A 25,505-nucleotide genomic window follows, 5' to 3' on the forward strand; every position below is an offset into this window, starting at 1 on the left:
TCCAATGGATGTTGGCAGTTTGATCGCCCTGGTTCCTCTTTTTCTAAATCCAGCTTGAACATCTTGAAGTTTACGGTTCACGTACTGTTGAAGCCTGGCTTGGAGAATTTTGAGCATTACTTTGCTAGCGTGTGAGATGAGTGCAATTGTGTGGTAGTTTGAGCATTCTTTGGCATTGCCTTTCTTTGGGATTGGAATGAAAACTGACCTTTTCCAGTCCTGTGGCCACTGCTGAGATTTTCATATTTGTTGGCATATTGAGTGCAGCACTTTCACAGCATCATCGTTTAGGATTTTAAATAGCTCAGCTGGAATTCCATTGCCTCCACTAGTTTTGTTCCTTGTGATGCTTCCTAAGGCCCACTTGATTTCTTCTCACTCCAGGATGTCTGGCTCTATGTGAGTGATCACACCATCGTGGTTATCTGGGTCATTCAGATTTTTGTATAGTTCTGTGTATTCTTGCCACCTTGTTAATAACTTCTGCTTCTGTCAGGTCCATACCATTTCTGTCCTTTATTGTGCTCCTCTTTGCATGAAATGTTCCCTTGGTATCTGATTTTCTTGAAGAGATCTCTAGTCTTATATTGTTTTCCTCTGTTTCTTTGCATTGTTCACTTAGGAAGACTGTTGAACCTAATCCCTTGAAAATATTTGTCACTTGCACTGTATTATCTAAGGGATTTGATTTAGGTCATACCTGACGGGTTTAGTGGTTTTCCCTACTTTCTTCAATTTAAGTCTGAATTTTGCAGTTAAGGAATTCATGATCTGAGTCAGTCAGTTCCTGGTTTTGCTCTGACTATAGAGCATCTCCATCTTTGACTGCAAAGAATATAATCAATCTGATTTCAGTATTGACCATCTGGTGATGTCCATGTGTAGAGTCATCTCTTGTGTTGTTGGAAGAGGATGTTTGCTATGACTATGCATGCATTCTCTTGGCAAAACTCTTTGCCAAGAGAGTTAGCCCTTGCCCTGCTTCATTTTGTACTCTGAGGCCAAACTTGCCTGTCACTCCAGGTTATCTCTTGACTTCCTTCTTTTGCATTCTAGTCCCCTATGATGAAAAGGATAGGTTTTCAATGTTAGTTCTAGAAGGTGGGGTAGGCATAGAACCATTCAACTTCAGCTTCGTCAGCATTATTGGTTGGCGCATAGACTTGAATTACTGTGACATCGAATGGTTTGCCTTGGAAACAAAGATCATTCTGTTGCTTTTGAAATTGCACCAAAGTACTGCATTTCAGATTCCTCACTTTCTAAGTGGCCCCCAAACGTGTGCTTTTACCTGTTAATCAGTAGATCCTGCTGATACATTCATCCTATTTAAAACCCCTGTCCTTCAGTCCTTTCCCTGTTACTTTTCTATAGTTTTAACTTGTGGTTACTAGGAAAATTCCATGTGGACAGCTTTTTTGGGGGGAGGAGGGTGGAGTCTGGCTCACTGCTACACTTTCCAGTGCCTTGAATTGAAGTTCGGTATTATTTGAATAAAGGAGTGAATGGCATTCCCTTACTGAAGAAGCACATGTTTTTAGTAGAAACCAGTTGTAGGTTTGGGTCTGAAGTGACAGGTGCTTCCTTTCCAAGGTAGAAGTTGGGAGTTGAGTCTATGGAGTGATCATTCAAGGTGGGGACCGGGAATGGAGAAGTGGTGACTTGCTGGTTCATGCTGGACTAGTAGGATACGCCCAGCAAAGCTCCAGTTTGCTACATCTCTTGAGTAGGGCTTGGCATGGTTCTCAAGGGTTCATGTGAAAACACTTCCAAAAATAATGGTTTTTAAAAAATGGTTTGGTCTGATGATGTGTTGAAGTTAGCTTCCCATAGGTCACCATGAAGGTGGTTAACATCCATATAATAAAAAAGACTATAAGGGGTGATTGTAAGTTTCCCGCTTAGTATCATATATGTGATATGTAGATATTAACAAATGGCCTTTCTCTACTTGATTGTACCTAGAACAGTTTTGTAACCAGGGATATACATTTTGAATCTTCAAAAATGAGTTACTGAAGACCTTTATGTCAGGGCATGACTGAAATAGCAAAACTAATTCTTGATTTGAAACTGGCTTTTGCTTTAATGTGGACAGTTGAGCAGCACCATTAACTTGAGAGCAGAAAAGACTGCCAGGGGAGTATGCTAGATTATTGGACTGAGCCTAATTATACAAGTTCTTAAATGCAGAAGTTTGAGGCAGAAGTGGTGGTAACAGTGCAAGGACGGCCCAGTGTTGCTGCATCCTCTCTAAGGATGGAGACGGGGCCATGGGCCAAGGAAAGAGAATGGCTTGTCACAGTTGGGAAAGGCAAGGAGGTCCTCAGTGGCACACTGGCTGAGGGACTATCCCACCGTTATCCCACATGGCATGCATAAGCCTCAAAATACCACCACCACAAACTTACTGAGCAGTTTCAAACGTTCCTAGCACATGGCCCACTACATCTGAGTGCTGTGTAAACACTGCTTGCGCACTTGGCCAGAGCTTTTCCCTCAGCCCTTGGGTAGTCTCAGTGCTACAGGGGTATGTTCGTAGTGCCCACTTCCAGTCCTTAAGCTGGCTGCTCTATCGTTTTTTTGTTGAAGGTTCTTTTTTGGTTGATTGCTCAGGAAGTGCATTTTCTGAGTTCTTGTATGTTGAATATAGTTTATCATTTGCTTTATACCTGAAAGTCACTTGTATTGGATCTAAAATCCTCAGCTTACTTTTTGAGCATCTTAATTATATTACTTCTATTTTCTTCTGGCATAAAGCATTGCTAATGCAAGTCTGATGATAATTTTCTATTCCTTGCAAGTCACTTTCTGGTTTTGGCTAAAGCCAAATAATTTCTTGTTTATTCAAAGTCATATAATTTTATAAAATACTTCTTGGTAGTAGTCTGACAGAATAGTCTCAGGTATGCAGCATAGGCATACCTTGGAGATACTGTGAGTTTGGTTCAAGACCACCTCAAAAAAGTGAATAATACAACAGAGTGAGTCTCAGGAATTTTTTGGTTTCCCAGTGCATGTAAAAGTTATATCATCTATTAAGGGTACAATAGCACTGTCTTTAAAAAAAAAACCCTACATTAATTTAAAAATACTTTATTGCTAAAAAATGCTGAACATCAATGAATCTTTAGTGATTCTTTACCAGCTGAGCCACCAGGGAAGCCCTACTCAGGTAGATGTGCAAAAGGCCAGTTCTCTGACATGACCCAGTAGCACCAACACTCAGACTGCCCTCACACATGGCTCCATGTCCACTGTCATGGGCTGTGCACACAATAGATCTTCCTCGTGCATGACAGGCTCATGACTCCTGCCAGATTGGTCGGTTTGTCTTGATGTGGTTGGGGCTATATCACGCAGGCTGACTACTGACAGACTACACCGGTCCTTTGGTCACCTTTCTGGGCAGCTGCTGGTGCCTCAGCTCTACTGAGGCATTTTTAGGTTACAGTGTTGCTGTCTCAGTCCAACCAGCTGACGGGCCGCACAGCTGCAGCACTTGAAACCAAAATGCCATATGTATGACATGCTTAGGTTTCTGGACCACTTACAGTCTACGGGGCACTTTCTGTCGCAAAGGCCACCTGGCAAATGTGATATTTATTAGCTGCCTGCTCTCCATGGATAGCTTAGCATAGCCGAGCATTAAAAAGCTTTCTGACTACTCTCCTCCAGTTCTACATACCTGACTGGGTCACAGACTATGGCAATGCCCCTAAAAGGATCATCTCATCTTGGTTGCCTCAGGGGTGATAATCAAAGTCTGGGTGAAAGTAGGGATACCTGGAGAAAATACGAAATTATAGGTACAGATTTTGTGGCAGTGGAGGGAAGACAACCTTGGCACCTGGGAAGAAAACGAGGGAGGGAAGGGGAGTAATTAATGTACTATGGTCCAGAGATCATCATTTCTCAACTGTGGGCCTACTGATATTTCAGGCTGGATAATTCATAGTTGTGAGGGACTGTCCTGTGCCATGTGGGATGTTTAGCAGTACTGCTGGCCTCTACCCACTAGATGCCAGGAGCATCTTTCCCCAATTTGTGACAAATGTTTTAAGACACTGTCAAATGTCCTATGGGACAAAATTTCCTACAATTGAGAACCACTACCCTTGATCCAAAGAATGCAGAGTTCCAAAGAATAGCAAGAAGAGATAAGAAAGCCTTCCTCAGCAATCAATGCTAAGAAATAGAGGAAAACAACAGAATGGGAAAGACTAAAGATCTCTTCAAGAAAATTAGAGATACCAAGGGAACATTTCATGCAAAGATGGGCTTGATAAAGGGACAGAAATGGTATGGACCTAACAAGCAGAAGATACTAAGAAGAAGTCGCAAGAATACACAGAAGAACGGTACAAAAAAAGTGTCACGACCCAGATAATCACGATGGTGTGATCACTGACCTAGAGCCAGACATCCTGGAATGTGAAGTTAATTGGGCCTTAGAAAGCATCACTACGAACAAAGCTAGTGGAGGTGATGGAATTCCAGTTGAGTTATTTCAAATCTTGAAAGATGCTGTCAAAGTGCTGCACTCAACATGCCAGCGAATTTGGAAAACTCGGCAGTGGCCACAGGACTGGAAAAGGTCAGTTTTCATTCCAATCCCAAAGAAAGGCAATGCCAAAGAATGCTCAAACTACTGCACAATTGCACTCGTCTCACACGCTAGTAAAGTAATGCTCAAAATTCTCCAAGCCAGGCTTCAACAATACGTGAACTGCGAACTTCCAGATGTTCAAGCTGGTTTTACAAAAGGCAGAGGAACCAGAGATCAAATTGCCAATGTCCGCTGGATTATCGAAAAAGCAAGAGAGTTCCAGAAAAACATCTATTTCTGCTTTATTGACTATGCCAAAGCCTTTGACTGTGTGGATCACAATAAACTGTGGAAAATTCTTAGAGAGATGGGAATACCAGACCACCTGACCAGCCTCTTGAGAAACCTATATGCAGGTCAGGAAGCAACAGTTAGAACTGGACATGGAACAACAGACTGGTTTCAAATAGGAAAAGGGGTACGGCAAGGCTGTGTTTTGTCACCCTGCTTACTTAACTTACGTGCAGAGTACATTATGAGAAACGCTGGGCTGGATGAAGCACAAGCTGGAATCAAGATTGCCGGGAGAAATACCAATAACCTCAGATATGCAGATGACACCACCCATATGGCAGAAAGTGAAGAGGAACTCAAAAGCCTTTTGATGAAAGTGAAAGTGGAGAGTGAAAAAGTTGGCTTAAAGCTCAACATTCAGAAAACTAAGATCATGGCATCTGGTCCCATCACTTCATGGGAAATAGATGGGGAAACAGTGTCAGACTTTATTTTTTGGGGCTCCAAAATCACTGCAGATGGTGACTGCAGCCATGAAATTAAAAGACGCTTACTCCTTGGAAGAAAAGTTATGACCAACCTAGATAGCGTATTGAAAAGCAGAGACTTTACTTTGCCAACAAAGGTCCATCTAGTCAAGGCTATGGTTTTTCCAGTAGTCATGTATGGATGTGAGAGTTGTACTGTGAAGAAAGCTGAGCGCCAAAGAATTGATGCTTTTGAACTTGTTGGAGAGTTTGGAAAGTTTACTTTGTTGGAGAATACTCTTGAGAGTCCCTTGGACTGCAAGGAGATCAGCCCTGGGATTTCTTTGGAAGGAATGATGCTAAAGCTGAAACTCCAGTACTTTGGCCACCTCATGGGAAGGGTTGACTCATTGGAAAAGACTCTGATGCTGGGAAGAATTGGGGGCAGTAGGAGAAGGAGACAACAGAAGATGAGATGGCTGGATGGCATCACTGACTCGATGGACATGAGTTTGAGTGAACTCCGGGAGTTCGTGATGGACAGGGAGGCCTGGCATGCTGCAGGCCTGTGTTCTTGGGCTTCCCTGGTGGTTCAGCTGGTAAAGAATCCACCTGCAATGTGGGAGACTTGAGTTTGATCCCTGGGTTGGGACAATCCCCTGGAGAAGGGAAAGGCTACCCACTCCAGCATTCTGGCCTGGAGAATTCCATGGACAGTCCATGGGGTTGCAAAGAGTCGGACATGACTGAGCGACTTTCACTCGCTCACCCTTGATCCAAAATTTCTATCTGGATCAAGTGGCTTGCAGGCCTGCTCAGTTGCTAAGTCATGTCTGACTCTTTGTGACCCCATGGACTGTAGCCTGCCAGGCTTCTCTGTCCATGGGATTTACCAGGCAAAAATACTGGAGTCGGTTGCCATTTCCTTTTCCAGGGGATCTTTCCAACCCAGGGGTCGAACCCACATCTTCTGCATTGCAAGCAGATTGTTTACCCACTGAACCACCTGGGATCAAGTGGCAGTTGCAGCTAACAGTCTGACTTGCCACTGGGCTTGTCATAAACAGGAAAATTAATACAGACATGGTGTCCTGTGCCTGGTGCCATCAGCAGTAGCTCCCAACTGCAAACGTACAAATGTACCCAGAATAACACAATCTTGATTAAAACTGGCTGATCACATGGTTTTTACAATGGAAATATTTAATATTACAGCCAGGGGTATTACATAGTGATTTGATAATTGCATATATTATGAAATCACCACAATAAGTTACTATCCCCCCAAAGTTATTACAATAGTGACCATATTCCTTATGCTGTATATTACATTGGTTTATCTACTTTATAACTGAAGGTTTGTACCCTTTAATCTCCTTCACCTATTCTGCTCCACCCCTCCTGGGAAACCACAGAAAACTAATTTGTGTCTGTAAGTCTCTGTGGTTTGTTTCTTATATTCCACTTAAAAGTAAAACCATATGTTTCTCTCCTTCTGACTTATTTCACTTAGCATAATATCCTCTAGATCCAACCATGTTGCCACAAATAGCAAGATTTTTTAATGTCTAATATTCCACTATATATATATAATGTCTAATACTCCACTGTATACACACACACACCCCCCACATCTTCTTTATCAGTCCTCTATTGTAAAAATGCTGCAATGAACACTGGTGCATATATCTTTTCAAATTCGTAAATACCTAGATTATACAGCAGTTCTGTTTTCAAAAGTTTTCAGGAAACTTCATACTGTTTTCATAGTAGCTGAACCTACTGACAATCCTACCAGCAATGAATGAGGGTTTCCTTTTCTCCACATTCCCAAAACCTATTTGTCTTTTTGATAAAAGCCATTCTGACAGGCGTGAGGTGTGGTTTTGATATGCATTTCCCTAACAGTTTGATACGCATCTCCCTAACAGTGTTTCATCAGAAACACTGGGCTGGATGAAGCACAAGCTGGAATCAAGATTGATGGGAGAAATATCAATAACCTCAGATATGCAGATGAAACCACTCTCATGGCAGACAGTGAAGAAGAACTAAAGAGCCTCTTGATGAAAGTGAAAGAGGAGAGTGAAAAAGTTGGCTCAAAGTTCAACATTCAGAAAACTAAGATCATGGCATCCGGTCCCATCACTTCATGGCAAATAGATGGGGAAACAGTGGCAGACTTTATTTTTTGGGTCTCCAAAATCACTGCAGATGGTGACTGCAGCCATGAAATTAAAAGACGCTTACTCCTTGGAAGGAAAGTTACGACCAACCTAGACAGCATATTAAAAAGCAGAGACATTGCTTTGCCAACAAAGGCCCCGTCTAGTCAAGGCTATTGTTTTTCTAGTATTGTTTTTCCAGTCCAGTTGGACTATAAAGAAAGTTGAGTGCAGAAGAATTGATGCTTTTGAACTGTGGTGTTGGAGAAGACTCTTGAGAGTCCCTTGGACTGCAAGGAAATCCACCCAGTCCATCCTAAAGGAGATTGGTCCTGTGTGTTCATTGGAAGGACTGATGTTGAAGCTGAAACTCCAATACTTTGGCCACCTGATATGAAGAGCTGACTCATTTGAAAAGACCCTGATGCTGGAAAAGATTGAGGGCAGGAGGAGAAGGGGATGACAGAGGATGAGATAGCTAGATGGCATCACGACTTGATGGACATGAGTTTGGGTAAACTCCGGGAGTTGGTGATGGACAGGGAGGCCTGGCGTGCTGCAGTCCATGCAGTTGCAAAGAGTTGGACACGACTGAGCGACTGAACTGAACTGAATTGAACAATTAGTGATGCTGAGCATCTTTGCATGTGTCTGTTGGCCATCTGTATGTCTTCTTTGGGAAAATGTCTATTCAGATCCTCTGCCCATTTAAAAGTTGGCTTATTTGTTTGATGTGTTGTATGAGTTCTGTATATATTTTGAATGCTGTTGTTGATCAGTAGCTAAGTCATGTCCAACTCTTTGCAACCCCATGGTCACATGCCAGGCTTCCCTGTCCTCCACTATCTCCTGGAGTTTGCTCAAGTTCATGTCCATTGAGTCAGTGATGCTATCTAATCATCTCATCCTCTGCCGCCCTTTTCTCCTTTCGCTTTCAATCTTTCCCAGCATCAGGGTCTTTTCCAATAAGCTAGCTCTTCACATCAGGTGGCCAAAGTATTGGAGCTTCAGGTTTAGCATCTGTCCTTCCAATGAATATTCAGGGTTGACTTCCTTTAGGATTGATTGGTTTTATCTCTTTGGAAGTCCACAGGACTTTCAGGAGTCTTCTCCAGAACTAGAATTTGAAACCATCAATTCATCAGTGTTCAGCCTTTTTTATGGTCCAACTCTCACATCTGTACACAACTACTGATAAAAACATAGCTTTGACTGTACAGACGTTTGTTGGCAAAGGGGTGTGTCTGCTTCTTAATACACTGTCTAGGTTTGTCATAGTTTTCCTTCCAAGAAGCAAGTGTCTTCAAGTTTCATGGCTGCAGTCACCGTTGACAGTGATTTCAGAGCCCAAGAAAAGAAAATCTGTCACTGCTTCTACTTTCTGTCCTTCTATTTGCTATGAAGTGATGTGATCAGATACCATGATCTTAGTTTTCTTAATGTTAAATTTCAAGCCAGCTTTTTCACTCTCCTCTTTCACCCTCATCAAGAGGTTCTTTAGTTCCCCTTTGCTTTCTGCCATTAGAGTGGCATCACCCTCATATCTGAAGTTGATATTCCTCCTGGCAATTCTGATTCCAGTTTGTGATTCATCCAGCCTGGCATTTTGCATGATGTAAAACAGTGACAATATACAACCTTGTTGTACTCCTTTCCCAATTTGCACAAGTCTGCTGTTCCATGTGAGGTTCTAACTGTTGCTTCTTGACATGCATACACGTTTCTCAGGAGACAGGGATATTCCCGTCTCTTTAAGGATTTTCCATAGCTTGTTGTGATCCACACAGTTAAAAGCTTTAGTGCAGTCAATGAAGCAGTATATTTTTTTTGGAATTCCCTTGCTCTATGAGCCAACGAATGTTGGCAGTTTGATCTCTGGTTCCTCTGCCTTTTCTAAATCCAGCTTGTACATCTGAAAGTTCTCGGTACATGTACTGTTGAAGCCTTGCTTGAAGGACTTTGAGCATAACCTTACTAGCATGGAATATGAGTGCAATTGTCTGGTAGTTTGAACATTCTTTGGCAATGCCCTTCTTTGGGACTGGAATGAAAACTGAACTTGCCCAGTCCTGTGGCATCAGCGGAGTTTTCCAAATTTGCTGGCATATTGAGTGCAGCACTTTCACAGCATCATCATTTAGGATTTGAAATAGCTCAGCTGGAGTTCCATCACCTCCACTAGCTTTGTTCATAGTAACCCTTCCTCAGGCCCACTTGACTTCACACTCCATAATGTCTGGCTCTAGATTAGTGACCACTAGCCTGGGATAAGCCAGGTTATCCAGTCATTAAGACCTTTTTTATATAGTTCTGTGTATTCTTGCCACCTCTTCTTATTCTCTTCTGCTTCTGTTAGGTCCTTACTGTCTCTGGTAAGGACCAGATATTTTGGATTATTTTCCCATTCAGTAGGCTGCCTTTTTGTTTTGTTCATGGTTTCCTTTGCTGTGCAAAAGCTTTTTAGATTGATGTTGTCCCATTTATTTTGGCTTTTATTTCCCTCGCTTGAGGAGATGCATCCAAAAAAATACTGCTAAGACCAACATCAAAGAGCGTACCATCTCTGTTTTCTTCTAAGAGAAGTTCTATGGTGTCAGGTCTCACATTTAGGTCTTTAATCCCTTTTGAATTTATTTTTGTGTACGGAGTGAGAATGTAGTCCAGGTTTCCTGACACTATTTATTGAAGACGTTTTCTTTTCCCCATTGTATTGTTGCTTACTTTGACTTAATCGCCCACTTAAGTGTGGGTTTATTTCTGGGCTGTCTATTCTGTTCCATTGACCTATGTGTCTGTTTTTGTGCCAATTCCATACTGTTTTGATGACTGTAGCTTTGAAAGTAGTTTGAAATTGGGGAGTGTTAAAGCTCTAGCTTTGTTCTTCTTTCTCCAGATTGTTTTGATTAGAGTATTTTGTGTTTACATACAAATTTTAGAATTATTTTTTTCTAGCTCTGTGAAAGATGCCTTTGGTATTTTGATAGGGATTGTGCTGAATCTGCAGATTGTCTTGGATTGTATGGTCATTTTAACAATATGAGTTCTTCCAATCTGTGAGCATGGTATATATTTCAATTTGTGTTGTCATTTTCTGCCATCAATGTCTTATAGTTTCCATACTATAAGTCTTTTACCTCTTTGGTTAGATTTTTTCCTAGGTATTTTATTCCTCTTGATGCAACTGCAAACAGGATTGTTTTCTTAATTTCTCTGATAGTTCATTATTCATCTATTGAAATACAACAGGTTTCTGTAATATTAATTTTGTATCCTGCAACTTAACCAATTTCATGTATTAGTCCTAACACATTTTTGGTTGTCTTTTAATGATTTTTCATATATAAAATCGTGTCATCTGCAGACAGGTTTACTTTTTTCCTTTCTAATTTGGGTTTCTTTTATGTCTTTTTAAAATTTATTTTTATTTATTTATTTCTGATTGCTGTGGCTAGGACTTCCAATACATTAAGCTTGTCAGTCAATTCCTGCTAAAAAAAAGAGAGACAGAGGCTTCCCTGGTGCTTCAGTGAGGAAGAATCCACCTGCCAATGCAGGAGACACAGGTTTGATCCCTGGTCCAAGGAAGAACCCACATGCCTTGGGGCAACTAGGCCCCTGCACCACAACTGCTGAGCCCGCACTCAGAGCCCAGGAGGCACCGCTGCTGAGCCCACACTCAGAGCCCGGGAGCCACCACTGCTGAGCCCGCACTCAGAGCCCGGGAGCCACAACTCTGAGCCCGGGAGCCACCACTGCTGAGCCCGCACTCGGAGCCCAGGAGCCACCACTGCTGAGCCTGTGCGCCTGCAGTCTGTAGTCCACAACAAGAGAAGCCACTGCAGTGAGAAGCCCATGCACCTCAGCGAAGAGTGGCCCCTGCTTGCTGCAACTGGACAAAGCCTGTGGGCAACAACAAAGACAGCACAGCCCATACATACATTAAGTTTTAAAAAAGAGGACAGAAAACCAGTGGGTAATTCTCCTTCCTGAATAATGAATCTGAATTATTCTCCTGAAAAAAATTTAATTGAGTTATTGCCTAATTTGTAGTATTTGAAGATAAATAATCCATGGTATACATACAATTAGGATTCCTTAAAAATAAATCCAGATTGTGGCCCAGACTCAAATATAAACTTATTATACGTTTATAAGCAATTGAGTTTATAAGTTATAAGCAATCAAGTTGATCTATTAGAGTCCAAAATACTAAAACAACGTTTTGTGCTCCACGTATATAAAAATCTCAGTTTAAGACTGCTCTGCTATTGCCAAGAGCACAGCCCTACAGACGCAGATCTTTTCAAGATCTGACGTTCCAGGCATTCAAATACTTCCTGTTACACAGAAAAAGGAGTCCCCATTAATGGATCAGTCCATGTTTGAGTTTTTAGGTAACATCAATATAAATAGCCTACATAAAAATTGAGAAGCCCAGCACAAATCTTTATTTCTTCTTCAAAGAAAGAAATTCAAGGTTTTACTCTGTAACTTATTCTAGTCATAAGTATTATATTCAAGAAGTTATAGTCTTGTATAATAAACCAATTCTACTTGTTTAACTACTAAAAAGAAATGTATCACTTTAGCATAACAAATATAAAAAATTCTGAATCAGGACTCAGTAGATAGGTTTTGCTTTAGGCTCTGCCATACCTGTATGACCTTAGGCAAATCATTTAACCTCTGCAGGTTGAGCTCTGACCTGCAGACTTCTGTGGTTTAACAGGATGAGACTGCAATTAGGTAAAAGGCCCCTAGATGGTGGTGGTGGTCTGAATTAGGCTTTCTATTTCCCCTCTACCCCATAATTACAGTGAAATATAAAGGAGTAGGTTAGAAAATTATTCCCTATTAAGTTCTGAAAAAATTCACTGCTAAGGATTCAATTAATGACATTCAAATAGCACTGAATTATGAATCATATTGTCCAGTTACATTTGATATTAATTAAAAGGAATATACCACTAATGATTATATTAATACCAAATATCTCTTTGTAATTAGCCTATATCATCAGTATTTCTCTGGGCATATTTATCTAAGCTTAAGAAGCTGAACAAAAACTAAACAATTATTGTTAAGAGTATTGATGCATAACAACCCTGTAGAAAAATAAATTTTTTTTCAAATGCCAGTTCTAACAAATTCTGATAAATGTACTGATCTTTTTCATAATGAATATTTCAGACTGTTAAAAACCTGTGATTCCCATGAGCACAAATGACATTAACCACCCCCTCAGTCATATAAGCTAGAGCATCTTATAAAGAAATCTGTGGTCTTTTAGTGTTCAAAAGGGTAAGAATAACATATTAAATGACTTCTCTAGTTTAACCCACCAAAGAAAAAGGATTTGGAGATCCTAGTTTGCAGTGGCTTGGATGAACAATATTAGGTTTTCAACCTAAATTCCTGAAAAGAGCAAGAATACATTTCTATTTCTCCACTATGAGATTCACTGAGTATAAAAGTCATGTTCAATCAATACACAGAATAAGAAAGTACCTGTGAAAACTTAAACCATGCTACCTTTTTACGTCTCATCAGCTGAGTAGGTAATAAATGACAAAAAATGTAGCATGATGGAGTGGAAGACATATAACTGCAAGTTTTGTTTCAATGAAGTTTTCTGTCAGTAAATTAAAGAGGAAAGATACTTGGATCATAGTGGCTCCAAAATAGTATCACTATTACATGAAAGTTATCCCTATCCCTCCAGCCAGCCAACCAACCAACAAGCCTCTATTGAGCCTATATGGTGCAAACGGCTAGAGATAAAAAGATAAGATATCATCTCCATTCTCAAAAACCTCAGTCTAGTATGTAAGAGAAATGCACTCTGAAAGTTCAGTTCAGTTTATTATAGTGTCAAGTAGATACACACCTATTGCACTTATCATTCTGCTGACAGAGGCCAAAATTTAAGAGGAATATTTTTCTCCAATAAAGCTAAGTTTTCATGATTTTTGATGTAAGATGTTAAGATTACACAGGCAAAGAAATATACCTCATGCCCTATCCCAGTCCCCCCGAGTCTCACCTTCCTGCTGTTATACAAGCTTGCTGCAAATAGGAATTTAGTTGAGACAATGCTTTAAGCCATCCATTTCTTATGAAATTACTCTTGAGTGATATTTGACCAGTTTTCTTTATTCCATCTTCTATACCCAAAACATGTTAAAAAAAAAAAAAAAGAAACAGCTCCCATAGCCTGAAATCAACTGTAACCATATACTGGAAAATGAACTTTAGTCAAAGACAAGGTAAGTCTCTCCTCCGGTACAGAACCCCAAATGGTGTTCACATAATGGTTTCATCACTTAACTGCCTAACTTTTTGGACAATGGAAACAAAAACAAAAGCAAAAAAGTGGCCCAGCATATGAAACTCTTCTCAAAAACAGAAGAAAGTTATGAACATTGTTGGGAAAGTGTTTTACATTTCCAATGAAATTCTATTCCATTGATCTGTTTGAAAGATTGTCTTCAACCGATATATTTGGCTTCAGCCGATAAGCTGTAATTGATTCAGTTTCACAATGAACCACTTTTTAGCTTTAAGACTTTCATCTTAAGCCTGGAGTGCATAACAATGGGTAGCAGGAAAGTGGTTTTTTTTTTTACTCTAAAAACTGCAGGGATGAGCTGGGGGGAAAAAAACAACCCCGAAAGTATTAGCCTTCAGATTCTCAAATTATTTTTAGCTCTGGTTATATTTGGAAGAATGAGCTGCGGGTTTGGCATTGTTTTCCATCTTAACAGTTGCTCTGTATTCTGAGATATATATATGTGATTCATAATGTACCACTGTAACAAGACACAGCTTTTATGTATTACTGGGGTAACACAAAGAAAATGAATTTTTCTTTGAGTACCAGTAATTGTCAAAAGAATGATTACAGAATCAGAAAATGTGCTTTATAATAACCCTGTTAACATAAAGTATACACAGAGGAAAGAAAGAAGTACTGCAGGTATGTGAAAGAGTTAGTTCTATTAGCAAGGCTTTTCAGGGTGGTTTTGGTTCTTATGCATCAAATTTTAACCACTTTCAGACTCTGGGACAAAGGGAAAACATCTGGCAACACAGGAGCATTTGGTGACTGTGAGCTGATTCACCACGTGCTCACCAAGGCTCCACTGGTCAATGAACTACTCCCTTCTGAAACAAGGCTTTGCCCTGGTCATAAGGATAATGCTCTCAAGCTGTCAGAATTAATTTGAATGTCAAAAATGAAATTTAGGTTACCAACCATCGCCTGAGAGTTACAGCATGTAGAATAACAAATGTCCTCTTTTAAAACTGAAGTGAAAATTGAAGAAGCACGGATACTTTACTTGTGCTGATGAACACAGACGTCCAAGTGCAGTGTTCGCTTGTAAGTGTCCCAGTGCAGCCCTGTCTCCAGACGCTCTGCCGGGGGAGGGGCTGCCTGCCTTGCTCCTGCTTGATGTCCTCCTTGGTGGAAATGTGCACATGGGTTCCATGCGCACGTTTCTAATGTGAGTGAAAGCTAACTACAAAATCAAGATGTTTTCTGCTTTCAGAAAATTCTAGTATACCGTATACAGCATCAATATTTCTTTCCGCTTAAAAAAATAGTGCAAAAACATATCTGATAGTCAAAGTGAGAGTTCAAGTGAGTTTCTGTGCCAAGGAGCACAGTCAAGCATCACCTTTAGCTAACTTGTAAAAACTGAATGTACGTTTTGGGAAATATTCCAGATTTTCCCATCAGTTCTCCACTCATCCAGTCATCATCGACAGATTCCAGCTCTGTTATTATGTCTCCAGCCTGTAGAAAAACAGGAATTGAAACTAATTATTAAGTTTCTGCTGAGTGTACACATGTTAAGCTGCTTCTTTTCCTCAAACCCCATTCCTCTGTCACTGTCGACTTTGTTGCATTTCCAGGTTGTATTTTGTGCCCCTCAAATTCACCACTCCTAATCTAAAATTATTATTTAATAAATAAAAATACCAGCTACCATAGTATATATAGAGAAATTTTTTCCCCAAATAACAATTATTTATCAGACACCCACTACGTGTCAGACACTTCTGGGCTCTATGGATACAGCAATGAAGAAAGACCTTATTCCAGAGGTGGGAGACGAATAACAGCCAGCAGAGGCGGGCAGAAAGTGTGAGCTGCCACCGCATCGGCAGTCTGGGGAGGCCTCATCCCGGGCGACGCGCAAAGACTTGCTGGCGAGAGGGGCTGTATGCTCACTGTATGTGTGCCTCGTCCTTTTCTGTGTGCTTTATGGGAACTCACTCATTTATTTTATTTTTATTTGTTATCAAACTAAGAATAGTGAAAATTAACTCATTTAAACAATACTGCAGTCCTAGAAGTGGTACTATTGTTTCCCCATTTTTGAGAAATATTTTTATAGATTTCCTTATTTTATAGAAAAGGAAACTGAAACTCCTAGGGATTACGTGACTTGCTCAGTGCTGCGTGTCGGTGAGTGGTAGGAAGAGGATTCATATCTAGAGTGATTCCAGGGCCTATCCAGGAATCATAATGGATAACCTAATGTTAACCATTAGGCATGCGGTCACCACATTATACAGTCTACCTTTCTACTTAGACAGGTTTTTACTAAAATGGCCTTTTCTCAGCCTCCTGAGCATTTTGTGCTCTACATCTGTTCTTCCACATAATGGCATTCTCCTCTACCGTTTGGTGCAGTCCACTCCTCCACGGCCTTAATATCACACTGCATCCTCCCTGTCCCTGACTCAGCACGCGATTGTCTTCCCTGGGCTAGTCAAAGGGCTAGGTGTCTTACTCCTGTATGAATTATACTATCTCAACAGATGAAGACATAAGTTTTGAAATTATCTCCTGAAACTATTTTGTTCTTTACGGTTTCTAGCCATTTCCTGGAACCTGAGTTTAAGATTCTGTAATGGTCCAAGAATACCCTGGCTACTTTTAAGGATATCTTTTATCAGGTTAAATGGATTTATTTGTAGCCCTAGGACACTGCCCTTTGGAAAACTGGTTTGATTTAAGGCCATTCTTAATGGAAAATGTTGACAATCTAATGTCATTAATTTAGTTTACTCTGCTAAAATATGTAAAAATTTTGGCATTTAAAGTTTCTGTTATAAGTTCCTTCTGGTTCCTAAATTATAATCCTTGACTAAAACTATTTTCCTTTTTTTGTGTGTGTGCTTATTTTTTTTTAATTTTATTTTATTTTTAAACTTTACAATATTGTATTGGTTTTGCCAGATTTCGAAATGAATCCGCCAGAGGTATACATGTGTTCCCCATCCTGAACCCTCCTCCCTCCTCCCTCCCCATACCCTCCCTCTGGGTCGTCCCAGTGCACCAGCCCCAAGCATCCAGTATCGTGCCTCGAACCTGGACTGGCGACTCATTCCATATATGATATTATACGTATTTCAATGCCATTCTCCCAAATCATCCCACCCTCTCCCTCTCCCACAGAGTCCAAAAGACTATTCTGTACATCAGTGTCTCTTTTGCTATCTCGTATACAGGGTTATTGTTACCATCTTTCTAAATTCCATATATATGCGTTAGTATACTGTATTGTAAAACTGTTTTTCTTAGCTCTGATTCATATATACATATATGCCACATCTGTTTTCTGAGAGCTAGGACAATTTTTAAAAAGTTTTATTTACTAATATTCTGTGGATATTGAATAAAATATTAATGATCAACAATACTTAAAATGGTACGGCATCCCTTAACTAAAAGACTCTAGAACTATCTCGCTTACAGTCAGGCATTTGTAAAAATGCCTGAAGACAACCTATTTTCTGGATGATTATACTGACATAACCTAAATGAAGGCCAAAACTGAAGTCTGAATCCAGAGGGTTCACTCACAGTAACATTATACTTGAGGATAAAAGGAATTAATTTTGAGCCATTGACTCTCAAGATTGAAAAGGACTAGGGCAACAGTTTCTAAACATTTGGATTTTATGGACCAAGAAATTAAAAAGAGAAAGAAACATATAGGGTTACCAATTATAATTTTGTGTAAGAAATATGTATCATTTACTAGTAATATTTTATAATGGAAATGACATTTTAATATGAAAAAGAAATTCTCAGAAGAAAGTAAACTCCATCACAAAACAGAAAAGTTAGCAACCTTATACTGACATATCTCAGCATGCCACCTTTCTCCATGACTCCCCTAAAGCCTCCACATCCCCAGCCATCGCTGTTTTCCTCATTTTGTTGTATACAGGTGTAAACCTTATGTGGGTACCCACTGTCTTAAGTCTCATCTTGTCCAGTCACTCCTGGATACTCTAATTCCCTCTGAGTACCTCCAATGATGGAGAATTTCCCACTGCCTGACAACTCTTCTGACAGCATCTGGCCCAATACCACAGTACTGCCCTGGGTACGCTCCTCTGAGCACAATCCACCTGTGGATGTGGAAACAGGATCATGCAAGTATTCTGTTTAAGATTAAGGTTAGGCTTTAGGCTTCTTAAAAAACCCTCCTCAAAGTACCTTAATCTTTTGGGTTCACTACCCAAAGTCTATTCAGTATCTCTGTGGATAAGACTCCAGAGCCTTGTGAGGCACTGCTGCAGAGGCCAGCTGTAGTAGGGGCCACCTGGCTTCCCCACTGGTTTCATGACGCGACAGCAGCAGGCTGCAAGGGCCCTGCAGAGGATCATCCCTTCTTTACTTTGGCTGAGCCACGTGGCATCATGGGATCTTAATTCCTGAACCAGGGATCAAGCATGTGTTCCCTGGAGTGGAAGCACAGAATCTTAACTTGGAGACCACCAGGGAAGTCTGAGGACTGTCCTTTACTAGGGCTTCCAGTGAAACCTCCAGCATTAGTGAGATCGCATGTCATAAGGCTGAGGAATAAGGAATTTGTTAGGCAACTGTGGGTCTAGCAATATCAATAAGACTTTAAAGTACTTAAATGATCTGCTGATAATATACATTTGCCCTAATCACTTTTCTAATCTCATCCTTAAGAATGAGGGTCTGAGATCTGTTCATTCTTGATCAGTGATCAATACTCCATGCAAGTGTTCACCCTGAAAACATTTCAAAATTTACAGCTGCTTAATGCAGTTACAAAAGAGATACACATTCTGACCTTGAAGGAAAGCTCATCTTCATTCTCCCCATGGAAATCATACAAGGCTTTGGCCTTCCTCCCCTTCAGTGATAAAGCAGCCACACCTTTTGCCTCAGCTATGAAGACACCAAAAATTCAAATACATAGAAAGTCATTGACTAAAACACAAATCAAACATTTTAAGAAATCCCCTCGTCACTTCCAGGACATAATATTTTCAATTAATTTTGAATTTATTTTAACTTGCAAAAAGATGAAGGATGTTCTCTTAGCAGAAAAAAAATTACAGAAAATATATTCAGGAGATAAAACTAGCCATTATTGATTAAAGGTATCTTTATCTCTTTTTCCCCCATAACTTCAACAAATTATATGCAGAAAGTTTGCATAACCTTATGAATTAACTTTCAGAAACAGGCAAACAACTGAAATTGAGCACGGCCAGAGGAACAAGAAATCAGTATCATTTCAAAGGTCTTGGGGGTCCCCTTGGAGGGTAAGAGCCTCCCGGGCAGCAGTGGTACCTGAGCAGGGCCGCACAAAGACGGCAGGGAAGATGCCCTCTCGGCCCCGCAGTCTGCCTTTGTACCAGTCGGAGTCCACTCGCTCCAGGATCAGGATCCGGTCTCCCCTCTTGAAGGCTAAGTCTTCACTGGTCTCTGCCATGAAACTGTGCAGAGCTTCGCACCATTCTCCACAAAGATTGTTCTCCTGTTACAAATCAGTTTGGTAAGAAACGTGAAATTTTATTTCAGATTAATTTTCACAAAGCTTAAAAAGTGGTGGCAAAAAAACTAAGGGGTCATAACATTTCAAAGTCTGAGGGCCACTTTAAATCACTCAATACCTAACGTCACTAGTGAGTTTCAGAAATTAAAGCTCCCAGTAACTTTTTCTTAAAATTCTAAATGACATGTGATAAAATTTGTGACTTTTGCTTTTAAGGGATATATAATGCTTAAGTAAAAGTTTCTTTCTAATTACAGTCTATGACATTGTGTGTGCTAAGTCACTTCAGACATGTCCGACTCTCTGCAACTCCATGGACTGTAGCCTGCCAGGCTCCTCTGTACATGGGATTCTCCAGGTAAGAATACTGGAGTGGGTTGCCAGGCCCTCCTTCAGGGGATCTTCCCAACCCAGGGACTGAACCTATGTCTCCTGCAATGTCTTCTGCATTGGCAGGTGGGCTCTTTACCACTAGCACCAACTGGGAAGCTCATGATCTATGACATTAGTTACATTAAAAAATTAGATAACAGCTTATCATATTTGTATATAGTATTTATGACACTATGAAAACATTCTGGCAAACATATAATTTTCCTTTTTTCTTTTTTTTTGGCCACACAGTGCAGCTTGTGGGATTTTTTTATTAATTTATTTTTTATTGAAGGATAATTGCTTTACAAGCTTGTGGGATTTTAATTCCCAGACCAGGGATTGAACCCAGGCTCTTGGTATTGGAAGCCCAGAATCCTAACCACTGGACTTCCAGGGAATTTCCAAGCATATAATTTTCAGTGAAGCTCTTTACCTAAATTAGGAAGGATCAGAATGGGCAGTCTGTTAATTCCCAGGTCTTTACCTGGTGACTCAGCAACAAAGGATCTGCCTGCAATGCAGGAGATATAGGTTCCATCCCTGGATCAAGAAGATCCCTGGAGGAGGAAATGGCAACTCACTTCAGTATTCTTGCCTAGAAAATTCCATGGACAGAGGAGCTTGGTGGGCTACAGCCCATGGAGTTGCAAACAGTTGGACACGAGTGTGCACATGACTGAACAGTGAGCACACCACCTGGCTGAGAGGTTATCGGACCCCATGGCCCAAGTCTCCATCAGTCCACACTTCTAATTTTTCAAGTCACAGTTCGCTTCAAGGCTGGCAGGGTAACCACCTGGCGTGATGGTTCATGCTCCAACAAGAATGCTTTTTGCTGCAAACACATCATAAGAGGGTTCTGCTCTGTGACAAGGAGTCTCTGCGAACTCGGATGGGAGCCCTGTGTTCAAGAAGCTCAAGCAGGGAGGCAAAGATTACACTAAGATCAAAAGCTTAGAGCCAGATGGGCCTGGGTTCCAGACCAGTTCTGTCACTCCCAGTTAACACAGGGCAAGGCGTTTCACTACGCTAAGCCTTAGCTTCATCTTAGGGCTCACGTGGGGTCAAACGAGGTGTTGCATGTAGACTGCTCAGCACAGGGCCTGGCACACCTTAAGTGCTCAGCAGTTGATGGCTTCAAAGAGAAACAACGACTAAGCAAACAAAAAGCCTAACCCTCTCCTCTTGTTCCCGCACTTGAGAAACCAACTCTACAGAAGAGTCCTTGTCACTCCTGGGCAACAGTGGCCACCATGAGGACGTTTCCTTTCGAAGAACTGTGGTCACTTTCTTTCCTGTTTAACGATCAGTGGGGGGATGAAAGAACTGAGACACACAGCCCAGTGACCCCTGACATTGTGACAAACAACGACCCTGTCAGGCTCGTCTCCTAAAACCTGTCACAAAAAACGATGGAAGTCACTCACACTCCTGTCCAGTTTGAACTTTGGAAGTCATGCTAAACACTAAAAATTTTACTACATTTTTTCTCTCTCCCACTATAAAATAATGCAAATGTTCCTGAACATTTGGCAAGTTCAGAAATGTATGAAGAATGGGAAATATACCCAAACTCCAGTACTTTGGCCACCTCATGCGAAGAGTTGACTCATTGGAAAAGACTCTGATGCTGGGAGGGATTGGGGGCAGGAGGAGAAGGGGACGGCAGAGGATGAGACGGCTAGATGGCATCACCGACTCAATGGACGTGAGTCTCAGTGAACTCCGGGAGTTGGTGATGGACAGGGAGGCCTGGCGTGCTGCGATTCATGGGGTAGAGAAGAATCGGACACGACTGAGCGACTGATCTGATCTATAATGTTAACCACCTAAGGAAACTGAATGTTAACAACTTAAATACATTTCCTGCTAGTCTTTTTATGCTGTATATTCAGTTTCACTATATGTTTTCCTCCCATGACATTTACTTTACAAATCTAGTTTTTCATGGCCTCAGAACATTTTCCCAATAATGGCTATATTCAGGTTATTTCCAGTTTTTTCACATTATAATAACGCCACTATGACCATCTTTGTGACTAAAACCTTGTCTCATTTTTCATCTTTAGGGTGAGAGATAAAAACAATAACAATAATCTGTACTTTTCCTCTTTTAACAATCACTTACCTGTAATTACTTGTTTGCTGTTGTTGTACTGAATCTTTGGTTAACTAGATATGTTAAATGGTATTTTACTGTCTCCTTACAAGGCCTTTCTTTGATTACTGTAAGGTTAAATGACTTTCTTAGGGACTTCCCGATGGTCCAGTGGTTAAAACTCTGTGCTCCCAACACAGGGAGCATGGGTTTGAGACCTGGACAGGGAACCAAGGTGCGCGGCCAAAAAAACCCCAAAACAAACCTTTTTTACTATCAGCCACTTATACTATCTCTTTCATGAATATTCCAATAATGTCTCTTTCCTCGTTAATTTTTATCAGTGTTTGTATGTTTTTCTAATTCATTTGTATGATGAGCTCTGTGAGCAAGAAAGGCATTGATCACCTATTTACCTCAAATATCTGCTACACGAATTAAAAAATTAAACACTGCTTTTGATAATTATGATTTTAATAGTCCTCCCAGAGATAAAACTTGGCTTTCACCACAGTTATCTATTCAAGCAGCCTACCTGAGAATTTGCACCAGAATCTTCTTTTTTGGTCTTTGGTGGTACCTTTGTGCCTATATTTTAAAAGAAAAATCAAAACTTGAGATGTAAAGACCACACAGCATTGGGGAAAATCTTTCAGAGGAAAGTAAAAAGTCTGGGATTCCAGATCAGTCTCTTCACCTACTGGCTACTAGCTTTGCCAGGCCAGTACAAACTACATTCTCTGGGTTTGTTTTCTTTACTGTAGACTGAAAGAGGAAACGCATTAGTTATACTCTACAGGCCATTTCTGTTTAAAAGTTGATGATTCTTTTTTTTGCCATCTCTAACATGAAGCTTCCCTGATAGCTAATATGAACGGCTTCCCTGATAGCTCAGTTGGTAAAGAACCCACCTGCAATGAAGAAGACCCGGTTCAATTCTTGGGTCGGGAAGATCCCCTGGAGAAGGGAAAGGCTACCCACTCCAGTATTCTGGCCTGGAGAAGTCCACAGACTGTGTAGCCCATGGGGTTGCAAAGAGTTGGACATGACTGAGCAACTTTAGTAAAAAAAACATGAAGCTACTGCTAATCATCTAAAATGCAAATGCCAGCTCTTTGAGAGACTGCCCCAATAATGACTATCCCCAACATGACAAATACCATTTAAAAATCATTTTTCCTTCTACCCTAAAAAATATGGCAATATGGATTATTATTCAACTTAAGTATTAACCTATTACCTGGTTTATTTGAATTAGGATAGTACACAATAAAAAGCCATATTCTCAATACTCACTTAAAACATTTGTACCAGAAGTGGGATGATCCTCAATGAGTTCCACAAAGTTAAGGGGGAAGATTCCAGATCTGTCTCCAAGTTCTCCTCTCGCCCACTCATCATTCACATACTCTTTAAGAATAATAATTTCTCCCTCTGAGAAACTTAACTCGTCCTTCTGGTCTCCAATATACTCAAATCGAGCAACACACCTTGGGCCTCTGAAGAAAGAAGATCACATTTGTGGGTTAAACTAGGCACTACTAACTTTCAAAATGCCTGGAAACCCTCATTTAATCCTTCAGTGAATATTTATTTTGTATTTACTTTGAAACAAGATATACTAGGCATAATTTAAAATTTCCATGAAAAAGAATAAGCTACATTTCTAAATGACAGTCCTTACTTTGTAGATTCGAGCCTGTTTCACTCAGAAAGGCTAAAGTCAAGGTTTCTAGCACATGCAGAATGCCAGATAAGCAGCTGGCGGTTGGTTTAGGTTGTCACACCTTTTGATCACCTTTTCAGGACAGAATCCCCCCAGTCTCCATGTTTTTGTATCCCTGGGCCACAGTAATCCAGGGCCGAGTCTGAACCCTCTCAGTCATAAACACACTGAGTTTAGAAGTATTAATCCTGAGGATCTCAGGGCAAGACATCAAACTTTCATGGCAGAAATGCAATGGGCATCAGCTGGGCAGGGTAGATGCTTAAGACATGCTGAATCAGTGAGTTCTGTATATAGATGAATGGTCTTCAAAACTAGGAGGTTCAAAGAAAACACACTCGGCACATTATCTTATAACATTTAATCTTATACCTAATACTGTTGTTTTAAAGTGATTTTTGTATCTCCTTTAAAAAGGCTTCATTTCTGAGAATTGGAACAATCCTTAAATGATCTGCAATTCTGACTGATAATAAGATAAAAACAGAGATGAAATTGCATCCCTCGAAGACATGACTGTATACCAAACCTTCGACTTGAGGCTTCAGAAAGGAAGTTTCAAAGGCAATGACAAAGGAGAGGCAATTGCCTGAAAAGAAAAGGTTGGTACTGGCTGCAATCAAAGTCTGATTTAAGTCAGGTCAGTGGATCAACGGCTATGAAAGCCCACTTCAAATTCAACCTGCTGACACAGTGAACACTGCTTAAAAACAGGAGAAAAGCTGAACCTGAAACAGAATTAAACTATTGTGGCCTCAGAAGCTTTCTTATTTGTGATAACCTTTGCATTTATTTTCTGAAGTCCTCAGAGAGCATATCTTCTTATGTCTGACCTATTCAAAGACAGGTTTACAGTCTTCAGGAGGTACTGCATTCTATTAATTTGCTCATTTAACTGGAATATAAAGTTGCATTGTGGCAATGTTTTAAATCACAAAGGAGTTACAATGATGCAGAAAAGGATACATAAATTCACAGAAAGGTCTTCAAACATAAAAGAAGCCTCCTCCAAATTAACTCCTCCTTTACTTTCTTCTGCTGCTGCTACGTCGCTTCAGTCGTGTCCGACTCTGAGCGACCCCATAGACGGCAGCCCACCAGGCTCCCCTGTCCCTGGGATTCTCCAGGCAAGAACACTGGAGTGGGTTGCCATTTCCTTCTCCAGTGCATAAAAGTGAGAAGTGAAAGTGAAGTCGCTCAGTCGTGTCTGACTCTTAGCAACCCCATGGACTGCGGCCCACCAGGGTCCTCCATCCATGGGATTTACTTTCTTCTAGATACTTTCAAAAACAAAACAATACAACATACCTGGCAGATCTGTAGACTTCATATTTCTATTAGGTTTAAATACTTTCTATTGTTGGAGGAGAGAGTGGGCTCTTGTCGAACACTCAGAAATGAACTGTCTGAGGAGACACATGGGCTGACAAAGCAAGAAGCTTTGTTGGGAAGGGGCGCCCGGGTGGAGAGCAGCAGGGTAAGGGAACCCAGAAGGACTGCTCTGCCACACGACTGGCAGTCCCAGGTTTTACTGTAATGGGGTGAGCCTCCTGGTTGTCTCTGACTCAGGGTCCTTCCTGGTGGCGTGTGCATTGATCAGCCAAGAAGAATTTCAGCAGGAAGGATTCTGGGACGTTGGTAGGACATATTATAGGCTGGCATCTCCCCTCCTTTTGGCCCCTCCCAAATTCTTCCAGTTAGTTTTATAAGACATATTATGGGCAGGCATCTCCTCCTTTTTTTGGCCTCTCCCAAATTTTCCTGGTTAGTTTTCATGCTTCTTATTGGGACCTCCTATTGTGAGACAACTTGTTCAAGTGGTTATCATCATGCCTGGTCAACGCAGGTGGTTTTGGTCAATGGTTCCTTAACACTATGACAAAAATATTTGAACTTTCTAGAAATCAGTTTGGTAGATAAATACCAGAAGGCCAACATAAAATGCAGTGGATGATGAAACCTGTCTCTTCAGACAAGGTTCGGCTGTGGGAAGC

The 25,505-nt window shown here is 40.7% G+C and overlaps 1 protein-coding gene across 2 annotated transcripts in view; it reads right to left on the reverse strand.

Moving 5' to 3' along the window:
• Nucleotides 1-13,318: 13,318 nt before the first annotated feature.
• Nucleotides 13,319-25,505, reverse strand: part of SH3D19 (SH3 domain containing 19) — a 53,018-nt gene continuing 40,831 nt past the window's right edge. For both annotated transcript variants that reach the window (XM_005902369.3, XM_070386649.1), the window contains exons 12-16: nt 23,082-23,284; nt 22,321-22,373; nt 19,108-19,294; nt 18,602-18,699; nt 13,319-15,273 (exon numbers count right to left, since the gene is read on the reverse strand). In XM_005902369.3, coding sequence (XP_005902431.1) covers nt 15,157-15,273; nt 18,602-18,699; nt 19,108-19,294; nt 22,321-22,373; nt 23,082-23,284 — 658 coding nt within the window. In that variant the 3' untranslated portion in view covers nt 13,319-15,156. The remainder of the gene's footprint in view (nt 15,274-18,601; nt 18,700-19,107; nt 19,295-22,320; nt 22,374-23,081; nt 23,285-25,505) is intronic.

Source organism: Bos mutus, chromosome 17 (assembly GCF_027580195.1).
Source record: "Bos mutus isolate GX-2022 chromosome 17, NWIPB_WYAK_1.1, whole genome shotgun sequence".
NCBI lineage: Eukaryota > Metazoa > Chordata > Mammalia > Artiodactyla > Bovidae > Bos > Bos mutus.